The sequence below is a fragment of the Crotalus tigris genome, unplaced genomic scaffold (genome assembly GCF_016545835.1).
Source record: "Crotalus tigris isolate CLP2741 ecotype Arizona unplaced genomic scaffold, ASM1654583v1 scf7180000018396.560290, whole genome shotgun sequence".
Taxonomy (NCBI): Eukaryota; Metazoa; Chordata; class Lepidosauria; order Squamata; family Viperidae; genus Crotalus; species Crotalus tigris.
In genome coordinates this window covers 367,643-392,412 of record NW_024096980.1, presented here as the reverse complement: position 1 = coordinate 392,412, position 24,770 = coordinate 367,643, and the positions used below count along the sequence as shown (strand labels likewise).

Below are 24,770 nucleotides of genomic sequence, written 5' to 3'. Positions count from 1 at the left end.
CTTGTACCTTCTGTTTTCACATTTGACTTGTACCATTCAGTCAGTTGGGCTTAAACAAACTTCAGCATCCATTCATTTTTTCCATCACTTCATTCACGGTGATGGTTTGTCCGGAAGTCAGGAAAGCAGAGCATAACAGGCAAGAGAAGCATTTTGGAGATTAACTCTTGCCCTGTCAAAATCAACTTGGCCTCCAACAAGGTAGTCCTTGGCTTACAACCACAGTTGAGCTGAACATTTCTGTTGCTAAGCGAGACACTTGCCAAGTGAGTTTTGTCCCATTTTAAAATCTTTAATGCCACGGTTTTTAAATTAGTAACATGGTTGTTAAGTGACTCTGGCTTCCCTATTGACTTTGCTTATCAGAAGGTTGTAAATGGTGATCACATGACCTCAGGACACTGCAACCATCATAAATCTAAACCAGTTGCCAAGCATCTGAATTTTGATCACATGACAATGTGCATGCTGCAATACTCATACGTGTGAAAAATGGTCGTGTCACTTTTTCAGTGCCATTGTAACTTTAAATGGTCGCTAAACAAACTAAGTTGAGGACTACCTCTTAAGTTAATGTGGTGAATATACTATTAACTTAGTACTGAATTAGTTCTTTTGTATTTATACTGCCTGCAGGCTATACATTGCTCTCTAGCAGGACAGTTTAAAAATATTCTAGTTAAATGCAGGCTCCATAATTCAAAGTATTCTATCATAGAAACATTATCAACATTCTCATTTACAGCTATCTAGTGCTGAGAGAAAAAGTTAGATTAGATGGCAGTTGGTTTGTTTTGATGACCCTCAGATCCTCCACCTTTGACCGTTGTTTTCCGAACACTTTTGGTATGATTTCTTGTAAAACAAACAAAACAGAAATCTGCAGTGTAGGTTCTGAAATAGCCAATATAATGCACAAACATGCCCTGAATTCCCTTGAAAGCTTAGGGGGAGGGAGGAGAGAGAAAATTCTGGTTCCATTTATATTGGATCATCACCCCCTCACCATGACTCTCAGCACCCACAATATTAAATGCTATCTTCAGCCAGCAGAATGTTGGTTTTTCTAATCTCCTTATGTTACACTTCATAGCTTTGGAAGCTGGGGTGACAGTTGCAGCAAATGCCGGTGTGGTATAGTAGTTAAATGTTGACCTGAAACAGGGACTCCCAGATGTAGTCTACCCTCAGTTGTACAATATCATGGGTGGCTTTGAGCTAGTAATTCTCTTGTGCCTCAATGCAGGTAGTCCTCAATTTATGACTGCATTTGAGTCTGGGATTACATGAACACACCCAATTTTACAACCTTTTTGCAACCTTTATTTTATCAACCTCTTTTTTTGCCAGAAACCAGAAGTAAATACCAGTTCCTGGCAAAAAAAAAAAAAAAAGCCAACAATTGCAGTCACATGACCGGAGGATGTTACAAAAGGTTGTAAACACAGGCTGGTTGTCAAGCGCCTCAAATATGATTACATGACCATTGGAAGTTCGAAACTGGGTCATAAATAGATGTGGGGAAGTCCTTTGTAACTTCAATTTTTGGGTCATAAAGTACTTCCTAATTTATTTGAGTAAATTAATCACAGATTTTTTTAAAATTCTTTTTTAATTAACTAAATAAAAAACCCAAGAGAAAAAATACACAAAATTATAAAAGAAGAATACAGAAAACTTAAAAAAGACTCTTTGCGGTTTGCATTACACTTTCAAAATGAAATTGTCCTTGAAGGGAATTATCTGGCTATTTGGGAACAGAAAACAAAAGAAAACTAAAGCATTTTTATATATATTTACTTTCTGTTTATTTTGTCCTGTTAACAAGACCTAGAGTGGAGAAGATTATATGAGGCTTGTGTATATTTTTATATATTCTTAGTAAATTTTATGTAAGTAATAATTATAGTTCATGAAAGGTATTACTGAGTAGGTGTTGAAATAATATTCAGGTGTAGATTGGGAAAAATGCTTTGGGCAAGTATCTAATTTTCTAAACTGCTGATAGTATATGGAAAAGTAGCCTGATTCACCTTGGCTTAAATGTACTTTTGTTTTATTATTATGTGGAAATTGTAGATACCATACAACCTATCAAGCACTCCTAATAGTTATGATCTCAGAATTGTAGATGGTCACCCAAATATGAGTGATCAGTGTGAGATGGCTTCAATAGAAGAATTTACATTGATTTTTATCACTTTTATTATATTTTTATAAATAATTCAAGATGGCAACCATACCTAGTATTCCTTTTCCTCCTGTTTTCTCCACCAAAGTAACCTTGTAAGGTGGGTTGGGCTGAGAGAGAGAGAGACTGGCCCAAAGTCACCCAGGCAACTTTCATGCCTAAGGCAGGATTAGAACTCAGTCTCCTGGTTTCTAGACTGATGTCTTAAATGCTAAATCAAACTGGCTAGTACAAACTTCCAAACTTGAAGTAAGTCCCAGGAAATGGTAATTCCAATATAATCTGCGCTGGTTAGATCTCAACCTGAGAGTACTGTGACCTATTCTTAGAGCAATGGGGAAGAATGACCAGATGACTTGAAAATAAATCCTCTGAAGAGAGAATACAAATATATTTACTCTTAAGAAAAGACAAGTGTAGAAAGGTACCATAACATTTTTAGTCAAGTCATGAAGTGTTATCACTGAGAACAGGGGTCTTCAAACTTGGCCCTTTTATGACTTGTGGACTTCAACTCCCAAAATTCCTCAGCCAGCATACCTGGCTGAGGAATTCTGGGAGTTGAAGTCCACAAGTCATAAAAGGGCCAAGTTTGAAGACCCCTGACTTAGAAGGTTAAGATTTGTTTTCTGTTGTTCTGGAGCCTAGTAATAGTCTTAAGTTACGAGAAGGCAGATTTCAGTTAAATATTAAGAAACATCTCAAAGCATTCAACAGTAAAACCAATTTTCAAGGGAGATAATGGGTTCCCTTTCATTAATTTGTTCAAACAAGGGCAGAGTAATCATCTGTCACGTCTATCTTAAAGTTAGTGCCTATTGTTGGCTGTAATCAAGTTTTTCAAACTTGGCAACTTTAAGATGTGTGTACTTCAATTCCTAGAATTCCCCAGCCAACATGCTAAGTTTGAAAAACACTGGACTAAATTATCCTTTCCATCTCTATGATTCTGTGTTTTGGGTTGGGATGGAATGGAAGGGATATAAAACCTATACTAAGGTTCCAGTATCTTCAATTGTAGTGGCATGTCTTTGATCTATTTACTTTGACGTATTTGGAAAAGAAGATAGTAAACAGCTATCCATTTTGGGAAACAATAGCAATGCTAGCATTTTGAGAGAGGGATTCAATAGCTACAAAATGTATATCTAAATGGTATATTGTTATTTCTTCACCAATTTGGCAGGTTACTGTATTTTAGGCCAATCTCTCATTTTCTGCTGTGCTTTGAAAGTATCAGAAACATCAGCAAAAAGATTGTAATCCCTGCGTTGTTCCTCATGAATTTGCACATGGCAAAAGCTGGGGATAAACCAGGCCAGATTGAGAGATGACTAACAATAGTCCCTTTTTCCCAGCAACAGTGGCTTAATCAAGCAGTAATTAAAATTAATTCAAAATTAAAGATAGACCTTGAGTTATGACCACAATTGGGATTGGAATTTCCATCACTGAGCAAGGCCATCATTAACTGACTCACACCTGATTTTGCGGCCTTTTTGCCTTGGTTAAGCAAATTACCATGGTCATTACTGAATCATTAAGCAAATCTTAATCTTCCCCTATTGCAGACATGCCAAACTCGTGACGTCAAGTGATGTCATGCAATGTATCGGGCCGGTTTTGCCATTGCCGGCAATGGGATGGGCACAGCTTCCACATGACGTGTCTAGCCCACGGGCCGGCAGTTTGACATCCCTGCCCTATTGAATTTGCTTGTCAGAAACTAGCTGGGAGGGTCATAAATAGCAGTTACATGACTGGGGTGCTACAATCATTGTAAATACAAGTCAGTTGTCAAGCATCTGAATTTTTAACACATGACTGTTGGAGATGCTGCAGTAGTCATATGTGTGAAGACCTGTTATAAATCCCCTTTTTCAGCAACAGTAGCTAAATGAATGCTCCTAAATCAAGGACTATCTAATTAAAAGTAAAAGTGGTTAATGTATTAATAGTTAGTGTTCCTTAAATATGTTCCATAAGATACCACTGTTTTGCCTAAAACATAGAGATTGAGTTATGAATGTGTCTAAGAATAGTTCAACTTTGTATACCCATTCACTCACCATGGCAATGCAAATAATCAGAAATGGTTCTCTAAGACAGGGGCCTTCAAACTTGGCTGTTTTAAGACTTGTGGACTTCAATTCCCAGAATTTCTCAGCCAGCCAGGCACGCTGGCTGAGGAATTCTGGGAGTTGAAGTCCACAAGTTCTAAGGCGGCCAAGTTTGGAGACCCCTGCTCTGAGACATTTCAAGCAAGGAAATCATAACACTTATCTTCATCTCCATAAAGCATTGCAACTTGAAGATATATAACTGGCTGCTGTATTGTGATTAAAAAACATTTTTTGCACCTTTGCAAAATTTCCTGTAAAGTTGTCACAAAGTGTGGAATTGATGATTGCAGTTACTTAGCTTGTCTGAAGCACTGCAGGTCTGTAGGTCACAGAATGTCTATACAAAGACTACTGAAAAATATCAGTTGTAGAAGTACAGCTAGTTCCTGCAGCCAACTATTGCAAATAGTACAAGCATGGCTATATTTACCATGCAATTACAAGGCTGTCCAATCCAAGATCACAGTCTGAAATGGTCCTTTTTTGGTCTGGCACTTGGCTCAAATTGGACAATACCAAGCTATCTGGACTTCTGGATAGAGGAGGCGCCAGCACCATCACATCCAAGGTCTAGTTACCATGTTAGGGCGTTGTTCCATCCAATCAGTTCTTCAGTGGAGTCAGCCTGGTGCTTGGTCAGCTGGACCTGCTTCTGTTGCTGCTTCTGGTTGCATTCTCTTTGGCCAGTTGTTTCAAGTAGCTGTCTGCTGCTCTCCCCTTCCAAGCCATAAAAGACCAATCATCCAGTCTTTGAGCCTGGAATGATCCCTTTTTTTTTTTTTTTTTCGGTAGAAGGTACTGCCTTTCCCAAAACAGATAAATCATACATTTCCAACAACCACTCTTTGATATCTGGGGATAATTCCACTTTTTTCCCCCTCAATTTCTTAGTATTCTTTCTGCCACCCCCCCCCCCAATGATTGATACAATACCCAATAAACAGTTAAATCCCAAAATTTTGGTATATAGTTCAAGATTGCATTAACATCATTAACCTTCATAGATTTTCCATAAATCTACTAATGCAGAAGTCCCCAACCTTTTGGGCACAAGACCGGTTCCGTGGAGAGAGGTTTTTCCGCAGACCGGAGGGTGCGTGTTTTTGTGTGCTGCCTGCATCCTGTGGATGGGGCTTTGCTTGTTTGTGTGGCCCGTTACTGGTCCATGGACCGGGGCTTGGGAGCCCCTGTACTAATGTACACAATACACAATCCCTGTGACTAAGTAGTATGATTATAAAGCCCAATATCACCTGACCACATTGCTCAGCAATTGAAATCCCACAGTCCCATTTCCTATTGCAACCCTAGGATCATGCAGGCCGTTAAGCAGGAAGAGGCAAGAGTCCAAGCAACCAGGCTGGTGGAGGAGTGGGGGGTGCCACAGGTAGACACTATGGAATGTGTTCGCGTGTCACAGGCAGTGCTACAGACCATGGTCAGCTGAAAAATTGGCAGGAACAAGAGTAACTTCCAACTTTCTGCTGGCTTCCCATTGAATCCATTGGCTGAGAATGTCTGAAATCACAATCATGTGATCATGGCTCACTACAACATAATTGTGAGCCAGGATCGAGCACCCGGACCATGATCACAGATCTGCAGGGACACTATGATGACTACAACTCTGAGGACTGGTCCCCTTCATTCAATGCTGTTGTAACTCTGAACAGCCATTGAATAAGTGGTCATAACTTGAGGGCTACCTGTACTAAATGATCACACAATGACATAAGGTAGGTGAGTGAACCTCTCAAATTTCTTATACCTCCAACATAAAATATCTGATCCCCATCCTTTCAAGTACTTTATTGTTTTTCTCAAAACAAACAATTTCATAAGATTATATGGAGGAGGGATTGTTTTGGAGGTCAAGACTCAGTTATAGAAGGTTTTATTTAAACCAAGTAATAGTAAGCAAGATATCTTCAATAACAGTCATATTCAATAAGCAACTGTTAAGTATCATTTTGCATCAAAGTATTACAGAATCGTCAACCACTTACAGTGATCCGTCAGTTAATACCAATGGGCAGACTAAGATGCCTATTATAATAGTTGCAACAAATCATTACTAGCTGTCAGTTTCCCTGGAACTTGCATGGAAAACTAAAATCTTGGATTGAGTTATGGCTTCTTTGTTTTCACCAGATGCCTATTGAGGTCCATGTGCATCTGTTAATATTGCATATTAAATTGACATGATACCATTGCATGTAAGTGAACATAACATGCTTTTTGTGCCATACCCAGTGATGCTGAAAAAGCTTTCAATGGATATTTAGTGAAATCTTCATCATTTAAATAACTGATTTAATGTAATTAATTATTTTAAGTGTACACTAGTAGCTATAACAACAGTGTGATAACATAATGATAGTATGTGAAATAAAGGAATTGCTAACATCATTTATTTTCAGTTACCTTGACAGAAACATTTGAAATCAATGACAAATTGATGAGATTCTTTGATCATTGTGAAAAATTTGTACGAGATGTTGAAGACAACGATACAGCATTATATGAGGTTGATGCTTTTAAGGAAAGCCCTGAGATGATGAAGATAGTGAATAAAACCACACATACTTTATGTCTACCAGTGGAAGACTTAAATGCAGGTAATACTCAGTCTTTGAATACTCAGTCTTTGAACTCTTGAAGCTTATTGTGTTTGCTGCCTGTCTTCAGTTATTATAAAGATCAAATGGACATGAAATGTTAACATGATAATATCACTTGAATTTGAACCTCTTTAATGCCAAAGTGTCCTGGCACTGGTTGTGGGCATTATGTCTCAGGTGCACAAAGGTAGTCCTTTACTTATGACCACAATTGACACAGAACTTCCATAACTAACAATGCGGTCATTGAGTTATATCCAATTTTACGACCTTTTCTGCCACTGTTAAGCAAATCATGATGATCATGAAATGAATACAGCTTTTCTGATTGACTTTGCTTGTCAGAAGTCTCCTAGACAGGTCACGAGACGATCATGTGATCCTAGGATGCAGCAACCATTGTAAATACACTCCAGTTGCCAAGCATCCAAATTTTGATCATGTGACCATAGGGATGGCTACAGTTGTAACTATGAGGACTGCGTGCAAATTGCTTTTTTCAACACTGTTATAACTTTGAATGGCTGTTAAATGAATGGACAAATCAAGGACTACCTGTACATTTGCCACCAAGAGTAAAAACTGATTCATGTTTATGTGGTAGCCTGGAGAGAGGAGACAGATGTTTACCACTGAGTCCCACTAGAAAGACTTTGTATGATCAAGAGTGGAGAACAGAAAGGAAGTAACTTATCAGCAATTTTCATGCAAAGCTCAGGTAATACAATCCCCAACATGTAACTGCTGTAGAACATTTACTGCTAGTAAGCCGAGTAGCTACTAACTAATAATATCCTTGCCATCAGTCATTGTTTATATTTTCTTGTGGTAAGGTTTGTGTAAATGCACACTACAGATATTAGGATCACTGACTTTTCAAAAACCCTCATAGAAGAAAAATATTAAAACTCATCAGAGTGACAGCATGGAGTTACATAAGTAGAGGGCTTTTTAATTAGAATATCATAAATGATAAAGAATACAGTAAGTACAAAAGTAGGTAAATAATTACGTTGTCCTATATAGTAGGCACCCTTATTTTGTATAGTATGTTAGTACCTGCCTATGTATGAGAATGTAGAAAACATAATGTATTTAAATTTCATTTTGCAGATTAAATGGACAAGCATTTGAACCAAGTTTACAAGCATCTCCAGAAAATATGTACTAATAAAAATTCTGTTTTTGCTTATACTAATTAAGTTCACTGCAAACCTTAACACACATCTGCATATCATTTATGAATAATATAGATAAATTTATATTAAACATCTGCCAATTCGTCCTTTATATTTTATACATCTTGACATCTGACTGTAAATTGTAGATGCAGAAATTGTAGATTAATCAATACATTTTATATGGCATTATATATTCAGTGGAATTTCAAGTTGTCTGGGAAAAGAAGTGACAACGTGGTTTGTGATTCTTTTGTGTTCCACCACATTGTTTCTCTGTACATAGAGCTGTATTCCTGGATTATTGTTTCAGTTTCCTTTTTTCTTCAATAATATGGTACTATTGTAAAGAAATGTTTTCTCCTTTTTTGAAGTGTTTTTTTTATCTTGCCATTTTTGAATAAGTATCTTAAAAACTGAGATAGTTTATTGCTATCCTATTGTTCCTTTTTTCCCCCCCTGCAGATTTGTTACAAGTGGCATTTTTTACATGCTCCTTTGGACTAAGTATAAAAAACATTAGCTCCCCCTGGTGTTCACTGTTCAACAAAGAAGATGCCAAGGTAAGTGTTCACTACAGGTAGTCCTCAATTTACGATCACAGTTGAGCCTAAAATTTCTGTTAAGTGAGACATTTGTTAAGTGAGTTTTGTCCCATTTTACCATCTTTCTTACCACAGTTGTTAACTGAATGACTAAGTTAGTAACAAGGTTGTTAAGTGAATCTGGCTTCCCCATTTATTTTGCTTGTCAGAAGGTTGCAAAAGGGTATCACATGACCCCGGGACACTGCAACCGTCATAAACATGTGACAGTTGTCAAGTGTCCGAATTTTGATCACATGACCATGGGGATGCTGCAACGGTTGTAAGTGTGAAAAATGGTCGTAACTCACTTTTTTCAGTGATGTTGTAACTTCAAATGGTCATTAAATGAACTGTTATAAGTTGAGGACTACCTGTATTATCTCTAAGCCATTTAATGTGAAATACCAGAGTACTGCATCTAAACTGGCATTTTTTACTACAACAGAATGTTTAATATTTATTTCTAGGTACTTGAGTATCTGAATGATCTCAAACAGTACTGGAAGAGAGCCTATGGATATAATATCAACAGTGAGTCCAGCTGTGTACTTTTCCAGGATATCTTCGAAAATTTGGACAAGGCAGTTTCAGAGAGTAAAAGGTATTTTTTGAAGGGGAGGGGACACTATTTTGGGACTTAAAATTGGCAATAATAGATTGGCTGATTGATACTTGATAGTAATAAATTGGCTCTGACCACTTGAATATGTTTGTATCTAGTATTTCTAGCTAACATTTTAAAGCATCTTAGAGCTTTTAAAAATAAAAGTATGATTTTTTTTTTGCTGAATAAGCCATAATCTTAGATACATTTTTTAAAGTATTATAACAATTTCCCTAAGCAAATAGGGGGCTCCAATTCTTTACTCTGTTCACTTTTCAAAATGTACATAACAAATCAGTTGATCAATAATAGGTACACTCATGGGTGTTTACTCATCACTCGTAATAAATTTGTTTCTTTGAAAATAAAAATGCCATGGATCCAAATCAAGATATCAGTAAATATCCCAATTGTAAATACTGCCACTGGATGGCTTCCTTATTACAGAATATCTTCTTATTTTCAGGCACAAATATTAATACATTGGTCACAAAAAAAAAATCTACTTTGGGTTCCTAAGATTTGTCTAAAATACTTTGCTGTATAATTAACCAGGACATAACATTATGCCTTTGAACAGTAGCTGTTATGCCTAATTGAAATATTATTTGGTATATTTAAATGATGAATGGATGGAAGGAAGGATCAATCTTTGTGCTAGCCATCTCTTCAGTAGGCACTTGATACTAAATAAACAGAGAATATCAATAATACCAGGACCTTAAATCATAGGACAATATACAACATAGTGCATATAATTTACAAGTATTTACAATTAATTACATTTTTAGAATGGAGGTTTTTTAAGTTTCCTATTTTTTATTTAATGTATATTACCAGAGCAGAAGTCTTTGAAATGAATGTTATGATCTAAAATAAAAAATAATAGGAAACCAATATACTCCCAGCCTTCTAATTATGATTAGGAATGCTGTATTTGTATTGGTCTCAGTTTATATTAAAACCATTTAAGGCTGGAGTTAGACAGGAGTTGTGTACTCACTGTTCCACAGCTATTTTGTTTTTAATAAGACTTTCAACACATGATGTTGTATTTCCTAACACTTGATGGCAGTGTAAATACAAGATTTTAGCATATATTTTCATAATACTGCCTTAGGTTATGTAATTCAGTCATTTCTTCTTTATATTTCTGAACAAATAAAAGTCTGACTTAGGAAAGGATTAGGTAATTAAGGGCCTTTTCCATAAAGTAGGTTAAAGCACAATTGGGTTGAGAGAATGTGTAACTTACAAAGTCAAGACGGTGATAATGCCACACCTAAAAGACTAAGAAAAAACTAATGGATCAAGTCTAATGCTGATTTTCTGTTGTTTCATCCCACTGAGAAAATGCTCAAAATCTGCTTTGCTGAGACTATGGCAGGGATATCCCACAGCAGAGAGGCAGGAAGCAGTAAGTAGTTGGCAAATACAGAGTACATAAGAAGGAATATGATTTTTAACCCCAATCCTATTCAATTATAAATCAAGCAATATTTCAACTACACAGATGAGTCTAAGAGTAAAATGCAACATCCTTTTGGTTTTTCCTTTATTGATGAGCTTTTCTAAGGACACTTTGCAACCCAAGCAGAAGTGAGTGAATTCGTATTCCCCAGTGAACTTGTTCACTCCCAAGGAGGCTGGTATTTCCCCTAACGACAGAGACTATTTCAAATGTATTTAGGGGACAAAGGGAGCTTTACCTACAAAAATTCACCTAAGCATTGATTTAGGATCTAGATCCTCTGAGTCCTATTGTATGTGATCTTCCTAGCAGATGAGGAAGCCTGATTAGGACACTGGGCTGACGATCACCCAGCTCGTGTTCAAGACCCAATTGTACTGCATAGCAGGGTGAGCTCCCGTCACCGCTCCAGCTTCTGCTGACCCAGCAGTTCAAAAGTGGGTGAACACAAGTAGATAGAAGGGTACCACTTCGTTGGGCAACTTAACGGGCACATGAAAGGAACCCCCAACAGTGTTGTCATTGGTTGATCCTTTCACCACCAAAACACTGTGGCATGGAAGTTTAGTATCTTAGAAGATAAACTTCTTCTAAGGTATGATAGTAAATGCATCTATTAAAAAATTAAGAGAGATTTATGGTAAACTTTGATTTTGCTGAAAAAGTATTTGTAAGGTGGTGTAGAGCAGTGCTTTTCAACCTTTTCATAGATTGTACTACTTTTAGGATATGGCAACATTCAAGTACCACCAGTCGCCTAGCAAGGTGTCAAAAACTTGATGAGAAAAAAAAGGAAAAAAGTGATAAAGTACTCACCAGTTTGCTTAGTGCAGGGGTGTCAAACTGCTGGCCTATGGGCCGGATGCATCATAGCGAAACCGTGCCCACCCAATTGCCGGCAATGGCAAAAAAGTCATGACACATCACGTGACGTCGTGAGTTTGACACCCCTGGCTTAGTGACTCTTACAATGGCACTGAAAAAAGTGACTTATGACCACTTTTCACACTTATGACCATTGCAGCATCCCAGGGTCACGTGACTTACATTCAGATGCTTGGCAACTGATTCATATTTATGACGTTTGCAATGTTTCAGGATCATGTGATCCCCTTTTGCAACCTTCTGACAAGAAATGTCAATGGGGAAACCAGATTCACTTAACAACCATATTACTGATTTAACAACTGCAGTGATTCACTTAACAAATGTGGCAAGAAAAGTCATAAAATGGGACAAAACTCATTTAACAAATTTCTCACTTAGCAACATAAATTTTGGGCTCAATTGTGGTCGTACGTTGAGGACTATCTGTACACCCACTTACCACACTTTTAATGGGAAACTTGTGCCTGTTTCTCTGACATTAATCTTTGTACTGTTCTATCCCCTCTCTCCCTCTGCTTGGCTCAAAGAAGCCTCTCGTCCATCTCTCTTTCTCCATCCTCTTCGTCTTTTTTTCCCTCTCCCTTTCCTACCAAAACCTCCTCCTTTTGTATCTTCTCCTCTCTCCCCCTCCTCTTTTTCTCTTCGATGCAACTCCAGCTAATTTCTCTCCCCCCAGCTGCACGCTGCTCCTGGAAGCGTCAATCAACTAGAGCCCTGTGCAAATCCTGGGCACTCAGCAGCAGAGCCTCAGCAACACTGCAGCTCCAGCTGACTGTCCCACAGGCCTGTGCAGCACTGCCGCCTCTTAAGCTCACCCCCCTGCTACACTTTTACACTTTTTTACACTTTTTTTTACAGTGCTTTTCAACCCGTCATACGCACACCACCTACCAGGTGCCAAAGTACCATCAGTGATATGCGTGCCACAGGTTGAAAAGCACTGCCCTATACCATTTCAGATAAGTGGCTGTCCAGTCTCTTCTTAAAAACCCACAACTTTTGACAGCAAGCTGTTCCACTGGTTAATTTTCCTCACTGTTAGGAAGCTTCTCCTTAATTCCAGGTTGCTTCTTTCCTTGATTAGTTCCCATCCATTGTTTCTTGTCCTGCCCTCTGGTGCTTTGGAAAATAATTTGACCCCCTCCTCTTTGTGGCAGCCCCTTAGATATTGGAACACTGCTATCTTGTCATCCCTGCTCCTTCTTTTCTCTAGACTACCCAAGCCCAAATCCTGCAACTGTTCTTCATATGTTTTAGCTTCCAGGCCTTTAATCATCTTATTGCTCTTCTCTGCACTTTTTCCAAAGTCTCAACATCTTTTTTGTAATGTGGTGACCAAAACTGGATGCAGTATTCCAGGTGTGGCCTTACTAAAGCTTTATAAAGTGGTACTAATACTTTACATGATTTTGATTCTATGCCTCTGTTTATACAACCAAGGATTGCATTAGCTTTTTTGGCGGCTGCTGTACACTGCTGGCTCATATTTAAGTGATTGTCCACTAGGGCTCCAAGGTCCCTCTCACAGTTACTGTTTTTGAACCAGATTTCTCCTAATGTATACTTGAACCTTTGTTTTCCTACCTAAGTGTAAAACCTTGCTTTTCTTTACATTAAATTTCATGTTATTGGATAATGCCCATTGTTCAAGTTTGTCAAGATCTTTTTGGATCCTGAGCTTGTGTTCTAGGATGTTGGCTATTCCTGCCAGCTTAGTATCATCTGCAAATTTGATGAGTCCCCCTTCTATTCCCTCATCTAAGCCATTTATGAAGATATTGAGGAGTACTGGGCCTAAGACAGAACCTTTTGGTACCTCACTGCTTACTTTCATCCATGTAGATGTAGTACCATTGAGAATGACTCATTGAGCATGGTTTGTTAGCCAGTTACAAATTCGTCTGGTGGTGATGCTGTCTATCCCATATTTTTCTAGCTTACCAAGAAGTAGGTTGTGATATACTTTGTTGGATGCCATGCTGAAGTTTAAGTATACTATGTCCACAGCATTTTGCTGGTCTACTAATTTAGTCACTTTGACAAAGAATCAAATAAGATTGGCTTGGCGTGATCTATTTTTAATAAACCCATGCTGGCTTTTAGTTATAACTTTATTTGTTTCTAGATGTTCGCAGTATCAGTATCTTCCCAGGTATTGACGTTGGGCTCTTTTCTCTCTATTGCCTGTTACTTCCTTGCCATCTTGTCTCTTAAGTGGACCTACAGTTTCCTTGACTTTTTTCATGTTATTTATATGTTGAAAGAAACTTTTTTTATTATCTTTGACTTTTGTTGCAAGTGACTTTATCTTTGCTTTCCTGACTTTATCTTTGCAGATTCGGGCTTTCTGCTGATACTCTGCTTTAGTTATGTGTCCTTCTTTCCATTTTTTGTACTTGTGATTTTTGCCTTTCAGTTTATCAGAGGGATCTTTGTACAACCATGCTGGTTTCTTCTTGGATTTCTTGTTTTTCTTTTTCAGTGGTATTGTGCTGGACTGGGCTTCTGTGATCATATTTTTAAGAGGTTCCCATGCCTGTTGTTTTTCCCTTTAGGATTTTCATCTATGGAATTTTTCTTAGGCTGTCTCTGAGTTTGTTAAAATCAGCTCTTTAAAGCTTAAAGACGGTGGCTGGATTATGTTCTATTGAATTATATTGAATTCCAATATGACATGGTCACTCTTACCCAGTCTTCATCACTGAGTGTTTTTAAGAAGAAACTGGACAGTCACTTGTCTGAAATAGTATAAGCTGTCCTGCTTGAGCATGGGGCTGGACTAGAAGACTTCCAACATCCCTTCCAGCTCTATTCTGATTGATTGATTGAATGAATGAATGAATAAATAAATAAATAAATAAATTCATAGGTGATGTCCATTTTGAACTCCAATTCATTAGGGAATGAACACATTCCCCAATTCTAACTCTAAGTGCCTTTGCCCGCAATGGGATTTTCTTTTCAAGCGCCTGAGAAATCAGGAGATTGAGGCAGTTCAAATGAATATAAAGATTTAGCAAGCTTAAGCTCTCTACAAGAATCTGACCAACTGGCCATTAAGGGAAATGAGTGGGAGATAAGATAGGCATTCGAGGTGGACTGGACTTAGATCTCTTATAGGTGCACAGGGACTCATGACTTATAACACATTTGACCACTCCCTTGGTTTCCATCTAGTCATCTCCTGTATTTTCCAAGTATTTTACCTGGAAACATAGATAAGGCAGGTTGGAAAAGTCAGCACCCTCCTACTGTAAGCATAATGATATACTCTGAATCCGTTCACAATGTCCATTTTGCTCTCTGAATGCATCTAGATTAAATACTAACCCTACGTTGATGTGCCCAGCAAAGGGATGTTCCCTAGTATTACGTTTCTTAGTAAAAGATCTGGGAAAATCCCATTGGGGAGCAAATCTACTTAGGTTTGGAGTTAGGTCTCCATGAATTTAGAGACCCAAAGTTGCTTTTTCAAGAAGCAACTGGACATAGATACTTTCAAAACCACTTTATAAGAAATGCACTTCTTTTAGAATGGGAAGAAATAAAAGCGAAAATTTATATCAAGATACCAGGATGGCTTTCAACAATGGAAGCATTTGCTTACCCAAATTTAAATAATTACGACAAAGTTGTAACCTATAAAGATATTTTCCCATGTATTTTGCCAGGAAACATTGATAAGGCTGGCTCGAGAAATCAGGGCCATCCTAAGCATAGCAATGTGCTCTGAATCCAATGGCTACATCCATATTACTGTCATTCATGGAACATTAAAACTAACCCTAAGTAGATTTACCGCCCAAAGGGATTTTTCCCATGTATTTTATCAGGAAAGGTAGATAAGACAGGCTCAAAAAGTCAGGGACCTCCTAAGGAAACCAATGCACTCTGAATACATTGGCACTGATCATTTTGCGTTTCAAATTCATGGAGACCTAATCCTAGGTCTCCCTCAATGGGATTTTCTCATGTATTTTACCAGAAAGCATAGATAAGGTTGGCTCAAAAATTCAGCATCTTCCTAAGCAAACCCATGTGCTATGAATCCAATGGAGAAGTCAATTTTGCTGTCCTTAATCATGGAAATACAACCGTAACACTGTAAATTTACCCCCAAAGAGATTTTCCCATGTATTTTACCAAGAAATGTAGAAAAGACAGGCTTGAAAAGTAAGCATCCTCCTAAGCATAACCATGCATTCTGAATCCAATGGCAATATCAATTTTGTTGTCCTTATTCATGGAAACATAAATATAACCTTGAGTGGATATACCCCTCAATGAGATTTTCCCAACTATTTTACTAGGAAACAGAGATAAGGAAGGCTGAAAAGGTTAGCACCTTCCTAAGCATACCGACGGACTAGGAATTCATTGACAATGTCCATTTTGTGCTCCGAAGACACGGAGACCTATTCCTAACCCAAAGTGGAATTGCCCTCCAATGGAATTTTCCCAACTATTTTACCAGGAAACAGAGATAAGGACGATTCAAAAGGTGTGCACCTTCCTAAGGATACTAACGGGCTAGGCATCCATTGGCAATGTCTATTTTGCTGTCTGAAGTCATGGAGACATAACCCTAAGTGGAATGCCCCCCAATGGGATTTTCCCATGTATCTTACCAGGAAAAATACATAAGGAGGGCAGAAAGCGTTAGCACCTTCCTAAGCATACAGATGGGCTAGGAATCCATTGGCTATGTCCATTTTGCTCTCCGAATTGATAGAGACCTATTTCTAAACCTCAGTGGAATTGCCACCCAGTGGGATTTCCCCATTTATTTTACCAGTAAAAATAGATAAGGTGGTCTCAAAAGCTTAGTACCATCCTAAGCATATCAGTAGGCTAGAAATACATTGACAATCTCCATTTTGCTGTCCAAAATCATGGAGGCCTAACCCTTACCCTAAATGCAATTGTTCCCCAGTGGGATTTTCTGATGTATTTTACCAGGAAAAACAGATACGGAGGGAAGAAAAAGTTAACACCTTCCTAAGCATACCGAAGGGCTAGGAATCCATTGGCAATCTCCATTTTCTTCTCTGAAGTCACAGAGACCTAATCCTAACCCTAAGTGGAATTGCCCCCATGGGATATTCCCATGTATTTTACCAGGAAAAACAGATGAGGGAAGAAAACGATAACACTTTCCTAAGCATACTGACTGGCTAGGAATCAACTGGTGATGTTCATTTTGCTATCTGAAGCCATAGAGACCTAACCCTAACCCTAAATGCAATTCCCCCCAATAGGATTTTTCTCATGTATTTTATCAGGAAACATAGATAGGGCAAGATAGAAAAGTCAGTGCCCTCCTAACCGCAAGTTCATGGTGACTTAACCCTAACCCTAAGTGGAATTTTCCTCCAATGGAATTTTCCCATGTATTTTATCAGGAAACAAATAGGGCAGGCTAGAAAAGTCAGTGCCCTCCTAACCATACTGAAGCACTCTGAATTTGTTAGCGATATCCATTTTGCTCTCCGAGTTCATGGTGACCTAACCCTAAGTGGAATTTTCCTCCAATGGGAGGAGTGCTTGGGTATGGTTAGTAGGGCACTGACTTTATTTATTTATTAAAATTTATAGACCGCCCCACTCCCGCAGGACTCTGGGTGGCTAACAATAAAAACACAATATAACTTAACAAAACAAAACAATACAATAACATTCATCCAGGGGTCAGATTTTATAAACCCCAGGCCTGCCGGAAAAGCCAGGTCTTAAGCAGCTTGCGGAAAACCAACAGGGTGGGAGCGGTCCTAATCTCCGGGGGGAGCTGGTTCCAAGACATGGGCACCATCACAGAGAAAGCCCTCCCCCGCGGCCCCGCCAAATGGCACTGCTTGGCCGACGGGACCTGAAGGAGGCCCAGCCTGTGGGATCTGACCAGACGAAGGGAACTATGAGGTAGTAGGCGATCTCGCAAATAGCCTGGCCCTGAGCCATATAGAGCTTCAAAGGTAATAACACCTTGAATTGGACCCGGAGACCAATAGGCAACCAGTGCAGCTCACGGAGGATAGGTGTAACGTGGGTGTACCGAGGAACACCCACTATCACTTGCGTGGCTGCATTCTGGACCAACTGTAGTCTCCGAATACTTTTCAAGGGTAGCCCCATGTAGAGCGTGTTGCAGTAGTCCAGGCGTGAGGTGACAAGGGCATGAGTGACTGTAAGGAGAGCCTCCCGGTCCAGGTAGGGTCGCAACTGGTGCAACAGACGAACTTGTGCAAAGGTCCTCCCAGCCACAGCCATCAAATGATGTTCCAATTTCAGCTGTGGATCAAGGAGAACACCCAAGTTGCGAACCCGCTCCGAAGGGGGTATATTTTCCCCTGCTAGAGTCAACACTGGACAGTTAATATGATCCTTGGGAGGCAACATCCAAAGCCACTCGGTCTTGTCAGGATTGAGCCTGAGTCTGTTGACCCCCATCCAGACCCTCATGGCTTCAAGGCAACGGCCCATCACATCAGCCGCTTCACTGAGAGAGCTCGGGGAAGAGATATATAGCTGGGTATCATCAACATACTGATGAAACCTCACCCTGTGCTGTCTGATGATCTCACCCAGCGGCTTCATGTAAATGTTAAATGGGGAGAGGACCGACCCCTGTGGCACTCCGCATTCAAGGGGCCTCGGGGTTGACCTCTGCCCCCCCACCAGTACTGATTGCGACCGGCCAGAGAGGTAGGAGGAGAACCACCGTAAAACGGTGCCTCCCACTCCCACCCCTCCAAGTCGTCGCAAAAGGATACCATGATCGATGGTATCAAAAGCCACTGAGAGGTCAAGTAGCACCAAGACAGAGGAATAACCTCTGTCTCGGGCCCGCCAGAGATCATCCATCAGCGCAACCAAAGTAGTTTCTGTGCTGAAGCCGGGCCTGAAGCCAGATTGAAAAGGGTCTCGGTAATCCACTTCATCCAGAGACCGTCGGAGCTGGAGTGCCACCACTCTCTCTACAACCTTCCCCAAAAAGGGGAGATTGGAGACTGGGCTGAAGTTATTTAAATCAGCCGGGTCCAGGGTAGGCTTCTTGAGAAGGGGCCTCACAACCGCTTCCTTCAAGGGTTGCGGGAAAGACCCCTCCCTCAACGAAGCGTTGATCAACACCTGGAGCCAGCCTCGTGTCACCTCCTTGGCGGCCGAGACCAACCAGGAAGGACACGGGTCCAATAAACAAGTGGAGGCGCTCATCGCTCCTACCGCTCTGTCAACATCCTCAGCGGTCACAGACTCAAATTCATCCCATAAAACTGGGCGAAGACCTGCCCCGGTCATCTCAGAAGGCCCTGCCCAATCGGAGTCTAGGTCTGTCCGAATCCGAGTGATTTTGTCTGATAGAAACTGCACAAATTCTTCCGCCCTACCCTGTAAGGGCTCCCCGGCTTCCCAAACGTTAAGTAGGGAATGGGTCACCCTAAACAGGGCGGCGGGACGAGATTCTGCAGACGCAATGCGAACATTTTGCCGCTCGTATCGCCACTAAATAAGGCCTAATATAGGCTCTTAAAAGTGTCTGGTCGGATTCGGAGTTACTAGCCCTCCAGCGTCGCTCTAGACGTCTCTTCTGATGCTTCATTTCCCGTAGCTCCTCGGTAAACCAAGGTGCCCTCTGGGATCCAGAATCACGGAGAGGTCGCAAAGGCGCGATCCGGTCTAACGCCCCTGATGCCGCCTTATTCCAAGCAGCAACCAAGGACTCAGCCGGTTCGTGGAGGAGGGAATCAGCAAAACCCCCAAGCGCTATTCGGAACCCCTCCGGGTCCATTAAACACCTGGGGCGGAACCACCTAATCGGGGAGTAGGACCGAGAAATCTAACCTCAACAGGAAGTGATCCGACCATGACAAGGGAGAAGTGACTATACCCCTTAAATTGAAATCACGTCTCCACTGCCCTGAGAGGAATACCAAGTCGAGTGTGTGTCCTCCCCTATGGGTCGGACCCTGAATTATCTGGGTCAGGTCCATGGTTGTCATGGAAGCCATGAACTCCTGAGCCACACTGGAGGATTCGCCGAGTGACGGCAGATTGAAAGCCTGGGGAATTCCACCGCCAACCCGGCTACCCCCTCCAGCAGCTCGGGCAGGGCTGTTGTCACATAGCTGGGAGGCAGGTATGTCAACAACAAGCCCAAATGAACCCTTGAATCCAAGCTCAAGAGAAGGGACTCACACCCAACAACCTCTGGGGCAGGGATCTTGCGAAGTCTCAAGGATTCTCGGACAAGAATCGCCACTCCCCCACCCCTTCCCTGGAATCACGGTTGGTGCATTATCTGAAACCTGTCTGGGCACATCTCTGAGAGAGGAACACCTCCCTCTTGGCCCAGCCAGGTCTCAGTAATACATGCCAGGTCAGCCTCCTCATCCAATATCAGGTCCCGGATGAGGGGAGCTTTATTAATAACCGACCTGGCATTAAGAAGCAGCAACCTGAGGCCAGGGTCCTGAACACCCCCCTCTCCAGGTATTGGAGAAGAGTCCAAGGGGCCGGAACAAGTAATCGCTTTAACGCAGCAAGTCCTTGTTCCCCGAAGATGGCCCACCCCCTGGCTCCCGCCATATCTACCTCTCCCTATGATAACTGGGATGTTCCGGCCCACCTCCACCCCCAAAAACTCCCCACCCACCCCGCAGGTCTCCCTCCCACCATCCCCCCTCCCGGCAGTCCACATCTCACATTCATATCGAGCCGGGAAGTACATCTGCCCCCCCCCACTTCTGTTTACATACTCAGCAGAGGGGGCACCAGTTCTCATTCCCAGCTCCATCACTCACACCCGTACACATCCTAATACAATAAAACTAAAAAAGAAAAACAGTCAATCATACTGTCAGCATACGCTGGCTGAGGGATTCTGGGAGTCGAAGTCCACAAGTCACAAAAGGTTTTTTCTAGCCTGCCCCATCTATATTTCCTGGTAAAATACATGGGAATATCCCATTGGAGGAAAATGGAATTTAGGATTAGGGTTAGGTCACCATGAACTTGTAGAGGAAAATGGACATCACCAACAAACTCGAATTCTAGGGCAGGGCTTTTCAAACTTTTCACAGATTGTACCACTTTTAGGACATGACAATATTTGAGTACCACCATAAAGATTCTTCTAAGGTCATTGACAGATTACAGCCCATTGTGGATGGAACTGGTTATTGGAAAAGAGGAGAGAAGATTATGGAGACTGAATGAAAACTTTAGATTAGAAGTGTATGCTTAGAAACTTAAGGAGCATTTAAAGGAATATTTTGTTTTAAATATGTATAAGGGAATTTTAATGGTATAAGTAACGCTTACATGTGTGTTTTTGATTGTGATGATAAAGAAAGATGGATAAACTTTATATAATATAAGTATGATATTAGAAAATATTGTTTAGTTTTTTGAATGATTTATATTTAAAGTTTATAATATTTTAATGGCGGACTAGATTCCAATTAATTTTATATGAAATATGATATTTTGTAATGTTATTAAGTTAGGGAGATGCTTGGTTTATTAATTGTGAAAGAAACAGAAGTTGTGACTTATAGATAAAATAAATTATAATGGTAAATTGGTAGGATTGTAATGACAAAGAAATTATTTTAATGTTAAATTTAATTATAGCAGAATGGTTGTTAATAGGCTGTTTTTCATACATAATGGAGTTAAAGTACTTAATAATTCGTTTATTGAATGTAATTATATTTGTTTGAGGTTTATTTGAGTTTAAAAGTTTTTCCTTTTAAGTTCTAGTTAACCCTGTATTCGAAGAAGGGGGGAGGGTTTTGGGGAGGGTTGGGAGGGATTGGGGAAGGGGTTTTTTATTGTAAAATTGTAAAAATTTATAATAAAATAAAGAAAAAAAAGAAAAAAATATTTGAGTACCACCAGTGCTTAGCAAGGTGTCAAAAACATGATGACTAAAAAAAGGGAGGGAGGGATTTTAGGGTTTACTGATTAGATTCATTTTTTGTTATAGAAATGGCTAGATTATAATATTATGGAAAAAGAAAAAGTTGAGTTTCAGTGTTAATGCTTCTTTCTACTGCAACAGCTGTTCTTTTTTTCTTCTCCCCTCACTTTTCCCCCCTTTTTCCTCTCCACTGTGTCCTACTATTTGCTTTTTTATTTTTGTATTTTATTCTATAATCTAATAAAATATTACAAACTGTAGGGAAAATGGTAAAAACTACCAGTTTTAATTTCTTCAGTGGCTGTTCCTTTCCTGAATCACTTTCCTTTTGCACTGACAAATGTATGAGGAATTTGTCCATGTTTATTAATATGCACCACTACCAGCTAGCTCAGGGGTCTTGAAATTTGGCACTTTTAAGACTTGTGGACTTCAACTCCCAGAATTTCTCAGCCATCATGGCTGGTTGAGGAATTCTGGGAGTTGAAGTCCACAGGTCTTAAAGTTGCTAAGTTTGTAGACCCCTGAGTTAGCTGATCAGCCATTCTTCCTCTCTCCCTTCTGAGCTCTTTCAACAGTGTAGTAAGAATGCACCCCCCTCCAATCCCTTCCTTGTACCCTTAAAGACACAGGAATCAAGTGCAAAGCAAGAAAGGCTCATAAAATAAAAAAACACATAAACCCTGTTTTTTTTTCTTTAAGCTCCCTCAGGTGTGTCATGTGTCACAATGTTGCAAATCGAGACTGAAAGGCTGGCAATTGCGAGAAACGTTAGCCTTAAATTAAGCCTGTTTATCTTCAAAGAAAACTTTCTAAAAATCATAGACAGACTCAAGATAAGGGGGTAAAAACTAATTACATTTGTTTAAAGGAATTCAACCTACAGAAGTCAACACTTTGGATTCATTGCTAGCCTAAAATACAGACTAAAATATTCCAATACCCAAAGCACACAAACCAAGCCTGTGAATTACAAACGCTGTAAAAACTGTACAAAAATGCTTATGGTAACCCAATCAAGATGTCAGCTGATCCAGAATTTCATCAGCGCTGATTGCATTCTCCTGGCTGGAAAAAATGAACGAGAGGACCTTTTCTTCCAGCAACAGCTGCTGCTTCTTCTCTGTCCCTGTTTCCTCCCTGCCTGCTGATTTTTCCTTCTCTTTCCCTATTGTCTTTTTTTTCCTTTCCCACCCAAACCACCTCATGTTATAGCAGTGGTTCTCAACCTGTGGGTCGGGACCCCATTTGGGGTCAAATGACCATTTCACGGGGGTCACCAAACAACGCAGTCCGCCATTTTTCCCCCCTTTTCCTTAGCTGTGCTACTCCCTTTTATTCTATTGGCTTTTGAAAGCCAATATAATAGACTCTCTTGAATACAGTCTAATTCTATTGGCTTTCAAAAGCCAATAGGAATTGTCCAGGCTGTCTCTGCCCTGCTGAGCCCGTCAAAAGTCCCATTCTGCAAACGGTGCTGCACCAGTTGAGTAGTCCTCGACTTACGACCTGTTTGGAGGGTCGTGGCATTAAAAAGGTTGAGAACCACTGTGTTACAGCCTCTTCTCCGCCCCTCTTCAGTTCACCTCCAGCTCTGCGCTGCTTCCAGAAGCACCAATCAGCTGGAGCCCTGCTGGCTCCTGGGGCTTCTGCTGAGCCCAGACAGTTCTGCAGCTGCAGCTGCCTCTCCTTCAGGCTTGGGTCGCTTGGGCTCATTCCCCTCCCCCGCTACACTTCTCTAGGACGGTCACATACCACCTGCCACATGGCAAAGTACCATAGGTAGTACGCGTACCACCGGTTGAAAAACCTGATGGAAAGGTTAATGTACTATACTAGGAAGATGCTACCAAGATGTCCACCTTAGTCATTAATTAGTCATTCTGCCTAATTTTCCTCACCATGTCAGCTTGCTGTGGTGGGGATAAAATGATAAAATGAAAGGAGATCTCCATGTAAGACAATTTGAGTTCTTGGAGAAAAGGCAAGACATATATCTAACAAATAAGTAAAATATTATAAGTAATAATTGTTGAAGCATAGTCACATTTACCTGCAGAACTATTGAGGCATGATTATACTGGATTGGAATTCCTCCTCCTATAGTATTTGGCAGGAATCACATGGAGGATTTTGGTGCACAAATGAACTGCATTTATACAGAATGGAAACTGGCCCAGATGAATGAAGTATAATTTAGGCTGGCTGGAGAATTCTGGAAGTTGAAGTCCACAAGTCTTAAAAGTGGCCAAGTTTGAGGACCCCTGTTATAACCCAAGAGATCTTTAAATCAATAGAGTTAGTAGTGTTTGTAGAGAGGGAAGAGGTTTTATTTATTGTACTTATTTATGTAAAACAATTACATAAACAAGTACAGGTAGTTCTTGACTTACAATCATTTGTTTAGTGAACATTGGAAGTTACAATGGCACTGAAAAAAGTGACATAACCATTTTTCACACTTACGACTTGCAGCATCCCCTCATCACCTAAGCAAACTCTGGATGCTTGGCAACTGGTTCCTATTTATGACGGTTGCTGTGTCCCAGGTCATGTGATCCCCTTTTGAGACCTTCTGACAAGCAAAATCAGTGGGGAAGCCAGATTCATTTTACAGCCCTGTTAATGACTGAACAACAGCAATGATTCATTTTACAACTGTAGCAAGAAAGGTCATAAAATGGGACAGAACTCAATTATCTTGCTTAGCATCAGAAAATTTGGGCTTAATTATGGTTGTAAGTTGAGGACTATCACTAAAACTATAGCAGACCAGGGGGCACTGGGTATTCTGTAAGTATTCTACTATTAAAACCATCATCCTCTTCTAACAAAAGACAAGGGTGAGACTAATGTGAAGAAGTTAGAAGTTTAGTTGTCTCCAATCAGCTGGTTAACACAGAAGATTGTGGGAGCATATTTTTATCCATTAGATCTGAAATTGAGGATGGGATAACTAGAACCAGCAATATCTAGCACTGATGATGTTACCTAGTGTGGGTTATTAAATGTCTGCAAGAAAACAACCAAGCTCATTTCAATCCTGAGCTACAAATATTCCCCTTTATTGGAACCAGAACCATTTAAGATAAACCTGCTAAGGAAAGTTTGACTGGGCACTTTAATAGCTTTTGCTCCCTTTCCTGCCCTTGTAAATCTTTATTTCTTTGCTCAGCCTGTTTACAGGTTAA

The 24,770-nt window shown here is 40.2% G+C and overlaps 1 protein-coding gene across 3 annotated transcripts in view; it reads left to right on the top strand.

Moving 5' to 3' along the window:
• Window positions 1–24,770, top strand: part of MINPP1 (multiple inositol-polyphosphate phosphatase 1) — a 60,741-nt gene that overhangs the window by 3,024 nt on the left and 32,947 nt on the right. For 2 of the 3 annotated variants that reach the window (XM_039352010.1, XM_039352009.1), the window contains exons 2-5: window positions 6,735–6,932; window positions 8,579–8,676; window positions 9,168–9,301; window positions 10,655–10,721. In XM_039352010.1, coding sequence (XP_039207944.1) covers window positions 6,735–6,932; window positions 8,579–8,676; window positions 9,168–9,301; window positions 10,655–10,721 — 497 coding nt within the window. The remainder of the gene's footprint in view (window positions 1–6,734; window positions 6,933–8,578; window positions 8,677–9,167; window positions 9,302–10,654; window positions 10,722–24,770) is intronic. The other variant, XM_039352008.1, reaches the window with a different exon arrangement.